Source organism: Corvus brachyrhynchos, unplaced genomic scaffold, assembly GCF_000691975.1.
Source record: "Corvus brachyrhynchos isolate BGI_N302 unplaced genomic scaffold, ASM69197v1 scaffold115, whole genome shotgun sequence".
NCBI lineage: Eukaryota > Metazoa > Chordata > Aves > Passeriformes > Corvidae > Corvus > Corvus brachyrhynchos.
This window is the reverse complement of record NW_008239553.1, coordinates 15,662,710-15,668,087: the sequence shown is the minus strand read 5'-3', so window position 1 is coordinate 15,668,087 and position 5,378 is coordinate 15,662,710. Positions and strand designations below refer to the sequence as shown.

Genomic DNA, 5,378 nt, shown 5'->3' with positions numbered 1-5,378 from the left:
AGTCTTGGAAAGTTCCTGATGATCCTTGCCCCTTCAGAAAGCACAGGGCCTACCGCAGTGTCCTAAGTCTTAAGCCACATTGTAAGTTTGCCTTATTATTGTTGCAGCTAGCTACTTAGTTTTCCTTCTGACACACTACAGACAGAAAGGGCATCTTTGGGATCTAATCTGGTGTTTCTCAAAACTCCCACTGAAGTCCACAAAAGCGTGGCACACCTGGAGATTCTAGCATCAGGCTCCCAAATTACTGCTTCATTACTCAGTGAAACCTTACCTAGCGATTTCATTATATTACTGGAACAGATATGTACTACACTATTTTTACTTTTTCTTATCTGCAAAATGCCAGGAATTTGCACAGACCATTCTTTGAGGAGAAATATTAAAGAAATGTTAAGTTGTCTGGATATCCAAAAGTACTAAATAAGTATCTCCTCATGTGAGAGCTGAAAGGTTTAATACTCAGACTAATCTTTCTCTTCTATAGCTAAGACGCTGGATTTCTAATCTGTCAAGTCTTTTTTTTTTTTAAAGAGATGTATGTATATTTCTATCCATTTTAATTATACTTTAGGAATTATGATCCGTATGTTATTATCTCTGAGCTACAAATTGACTAAAACATATAAACAAATATCAAAAAGACTGAGGCCCTGGTCCTGTTCCCACGAAAGCTGGTGGAAGGGGAGCCATAAATTTCTATGGGAGAATTACTAGGCTTCAAAACAGGTTTCTGCTAAAGGAACAATTGTATGACACCAGGTGAGGCCAGCTACAAAACAAATGTAATTAAAGTACAAAATGTTATCATATGTTCAAAAAAAGTTTTAAAATCTCCAAATGTTATGAGCATTGTGTTTTTCTGATTTGAATAGCTTGAAATGAGAAAAAAAAATCTGTCAACAGTCTCATCAGAAATTTTAGGCTGAACACAGAATTCAGGATAGGGCCCAATATGTTTCTTTGAACAATAACAAATTGTCTGTGCTGGGAAACCAGACTTGAACTGCAGCTGCAAAGGGTTTTTTCTCTATTTTCTTATCTTTTTTTTCCCCTAACTAATCTGGTTCAGCCAGGGCATAGCTATGATTACCTTCTTCCCATCTACAGCTAATACCTCAGAGCAATAAAAAAAACCAAGTGTGTTAAAAATTCAAACACTAATTATGGGCTGTTATATTTACTAAACACAGCAGAATAATAACAAAAGTTTCAGCTTCTTGTGGCCAGCACTGCACTGTTTGATCTACCAAGTCCCTGGACCCTTTACACTAACTACATTACATAACAGTTAATAGCGCACTAAAATAAAATTCAATAAACACATTTATTACCAAACATGTACAGCACAGCCGCTTACAGCTGTCTCCTTTTTTCAGCACAGGTGTATCTCTGAAGAGTTTATTCCTTTGTTGTTTTTGGGTTTGGTTTCCAATTAAGTTCTATAAATAGCAGAGCAATAGATTTTGAAAGGGGAAGCATGCAATATTTGAGTACCCCATTTAAAGTCTTATGGTAAATATTGGCTAATCCTACAATTCTTTCCGTTACTTTCCTTCATGTCTGTTTTAAGGTCTAGAAAAACAATAAAGCTGAGAGCTGCCTTAGTTCCTAATTCAGCACTGCCACTGTCACTACTATCACTCCTCATATTCACATTAAACACACAGAGGGTAGCTTTACACCATTTAATAACAATAGAGGGGTATGAATTTTTGGGGTGTCAAACAGCTGTCACAAACTGTCACCTCCACAAGAGAAACCTTGGCACACAACAAATTAACCTACACTTCTTTTGGGCTATCATTATTCATAGCCAATCAGTTGAAATGTTCCTAGTATTTCATGTGCAAATAAAACCATGAGGGGAAGACCCGTGGATCAGAATAGTGGGCCAATACATAAAACAGAGGAAACAACATGCTGTCTCTGTCCTTCTGAAGTGGCTCATCATCACCCCTGCACCAACTTTCACCAAATGAGATCTAGCCTAAGGCTATATATTAAATATGCATATCAAGGCAAATGAAAAAAAAATAAACCTGGAGAGCCAAATTGGACAAATTTGCATGCTTGAACTGCTGCATTTTCAGGTAGATGCTCAAAAATGATAGCTCATTTTTAATAGACTTGCATGTTTTTATTAGCCATTTTTTTAAAGCTTCTACTTTTCTATGAATAAAAGTGCATTTCTTTCTACTGGAACCTTGCAAATATAAAACATGGTAGTTTGACTAAGCTATAAAAAGGTGTTAAAGTTTTGTCAGGAAAACAAGCTAATATACAAAAAAAAAAAATCCAATAAGGAGACACATTTCCCAAAACGCATGAATAAAATGTAACTATGTGATACAACTCTTCATTTCCCAGTTGGTGTTCTGGTTGCACAAATTATTGCTTCCTTTCAAAACAAATAGCAGGGGGCTAAAGTAAAAACGTTATAGCTCAAATCTCCAGGAAATAAAAGGCTTTAAATTATAATACCCAATGAAGTGGTAAACCCTAACGGGTGCAAGATAAATAGGTTGTCATATTTATTTGAGTTTGTTTTTGGGGCCACAAAAGCAAGAGGAGATTCTTCTAGGGAAGATAATAGTTACCAAATTATCAAAATGCTAACCCCCTCCACTCCTGTCCTATCATTGTGTGTGAATTTAAATATTATAATGGAGCACTGCAAATTGGCTTGAGCATTTGCCATCTGCCAGAACCCTAAACAGGCTAGTTTATCTAATCTCTTCAGTATAAACATAAGCATGCTCCATTTCTACACTTCCACTTGAAACACACTCTTGTAAAGAAACTGCACTGGAGAAACACGTTGTTGGGTTTTTTCCTGTTTCTCTAAATTTTACACAGTGACTCACCATCTTTCAGGTTGCCACTCATTTCAATTTCTTTTCTAGTACTCTCCCAGAATACTTATGCCCACGAATTTAGGGTTGTAAAATGCCATGAAACAAATATTTTTGAAATTGTGTCATGCCTCATGGAGTTTATTACCTACATGTGAGTTAGCCGATAAGCAGAGAAACTTTAAGGAAGCTCTGCATATATTTTTTTCTCTCAAAATAATAGATTTAAAATGTAAAACATAGCACAAACCTTGTCATGCAATGTTTACTGAATACAAATGAGAAAATGAAAGCTAAGGCTTGAGTCCAAAAATATTTCCCATAACTAAGCCATGCCAGAAGGGGGACATTTAGAAGAATTTATTATTATTTTATCTCCCAATTCAGCTTCAGTCCAGGTCTAATGTAATTACCAAATACACACAAAAACAACATGTTTTCAAAGGAAACAAAAGCTCCTAGAAAGCTCATTCTCCCTGGGCTTCCAGCTACTCTTCTTAACACACTGGGAAATAAAGGCAGGCGCCTGTGCAGAAAGCATGGTTAACTTCACACTGGGTGTTAAATTAATATTTCAACTGCTAAAATATTAGACTCTATCATTTAGATTATTAGTTCAATTGAATCTAAAACTGTATAAACCTCTTTGCCCCCCAGGGATGCGTTCCTATAAATAAAGTGGAGTTCACACCCACTCTTTTTAACCAAAGCTATTCCTTCCCTTTTCTGCAGTACCAGCTGCAATCTTTCCCTTCACATCCCAAAGTCTCTCTGCATCTACATCTTTTGAAGGATCACAAGAGTCGCTCCAAAACCCGGAAAAACAAAGGCACTCTCCTCACCACACGCACCAATGTTCAGTCCTACACCCATTACACTAATTCACCAACTCTTAAAGTGTTAAAAATCAACCGCTAACCTACGGTTACTCAATCATCATTCTCTCCAACTTTCTGTAATACATTGTTAATAATTGCTTCATCAAGGTTACTGTCTTTTATTATGAAGATGCTTCAGGCGTTTGGCAGTAAGTCCATATTCTGACAATAAGTTGCTATAAAGCAAAAGCATTGGAAACTCTAATGTGCTAACCTCTTTTTTTTTAATGCAGTGTAGTATTGCCAATAATTCTCATCACTTGTCATCCCCACGAGAGGGGAGGGGGGAGCAAATCACCAAACTTTCTTCCTAACTTTCTTGTCTGTGTTTCCTTACATTGATGCATTGATTACAAAGTTGGCAAAAGCAGGAGAAAGCACCGATCCCCACATCAAACCGACAGTTCGCTAGCTCTCCAAGCCGCCCAGACCAGGAAACTTTACAAACCATTGCAAACTCGATGCTTTACAGATGAAAACTGAAGGAACCTTTTGCATTTCTACAACTTTACAAAGGGAGAGGGAAGGAAGTGTGAAGATGGGATTCGAGCTTGCAAGAGGTTAAGGTAGTAATAATACTAATAGACAACACCAGCAAAGCAAGGAAATCAGGAACAGGTCCTCTAAGTAGCCTAAAGATTTTAAAAGTGTCATAAAGAAAATAGAAGGACTTACATGATCGGCTAAATTTGTGGAAGATCCTGAGAGTTCTTCATGGTCTGATTTGGAGCTGCCATCCCTTTCATCAATAACAAGGTCTATTGGCATTTTTCCTTTCAAACAACTAATGTACCGATGGCAGAAGTTATCACACAATTCATGAACCTGAAAAGAATAACAAGAATAACAGAATCAATAATGGCAAAATATTGTATTTCAACTTTCTTTTTTTTTTTTTTTTTGGAGCAAGAACAGCCCTCTGATCTACTCCACAAGTAACTCTAATTAAGGGGGACAATAGTTGAAGGCAAGGAAACAATAGAGAAATTGTTGCAGCACATATTATTCTCTAGAGACTTGCCGCAGCAACAAGTTAGAGAGAGAGAGATAGTGGGCTCGGACTTGTGTGCTGAAGAAAATCGGATTTGGTGATAACATCGGAACACTGGGGGCTGAACCCAGGTGGTATCCCCGGAGCATACACAACCCAGACAGGTACAACTAGACACTCGGGACGGGATCAATTTAAACCGGGGCTAAAAAAGAGGTCTAAATGGCCGGGAGCAGTAAAACGAAGCTACTTGCTGAGGTTGTGGGAAGAGCCAGTCTCGTCCCAGGGCACAGCCCCTGCCCACGCCTCGCAGGGGCCCCTGCCTCTTCCAAACATTTAGTGCTTGCTTGGGGTTAATGTGCCTGACAGAGCTGGAGAGGGGAACGAGTGCTTTCATTTCTTTTTGTTAAACATAATATTTCTGAGTGGGAAAGTGAGGAAAGCCGTAAGGATTAAAGGGGTTTAATATTTAATATTAGTAAATATTGAAATTACACACGCTCAAAAAGGGAAAAAAACGGTCTGGGCATGTCTGTCGGTGTCACATGCTCTGATGGCACAGGTTACAGTGTCACACTGCATTACCCCTATCTTCTCTGGCCATGTTTACAAGTCAGCCCAAACAGTCGGGAGGAAGGGAGCCGGGAGGGGGGG

At 38.3% G+C, this 5,378-nt stretch overlaps 1 protein-coding gene across 1 annotated transcript in view; it reads right to left on the bottom strand.

Annotated features, from left to right (window-relative positions):
* Positions 1-5,378, bottom strand: part of MEIS2 (Meis homeobox 2) — a 173,808-nt gene that overhangs the window by 163,327 nt on the left and 5,103 nt on the right. Inside the window, exon 6 of the mRNA XM_017741632.1 lies at positions 4,409-4,558. Coding sequence (XP_017597121.1) covers positions 4,409-4,558 — 150 coding nt within the window. The remainder of the gene's footprint in view (positions 1-4,408; positions 4,559-5,378) is intronic.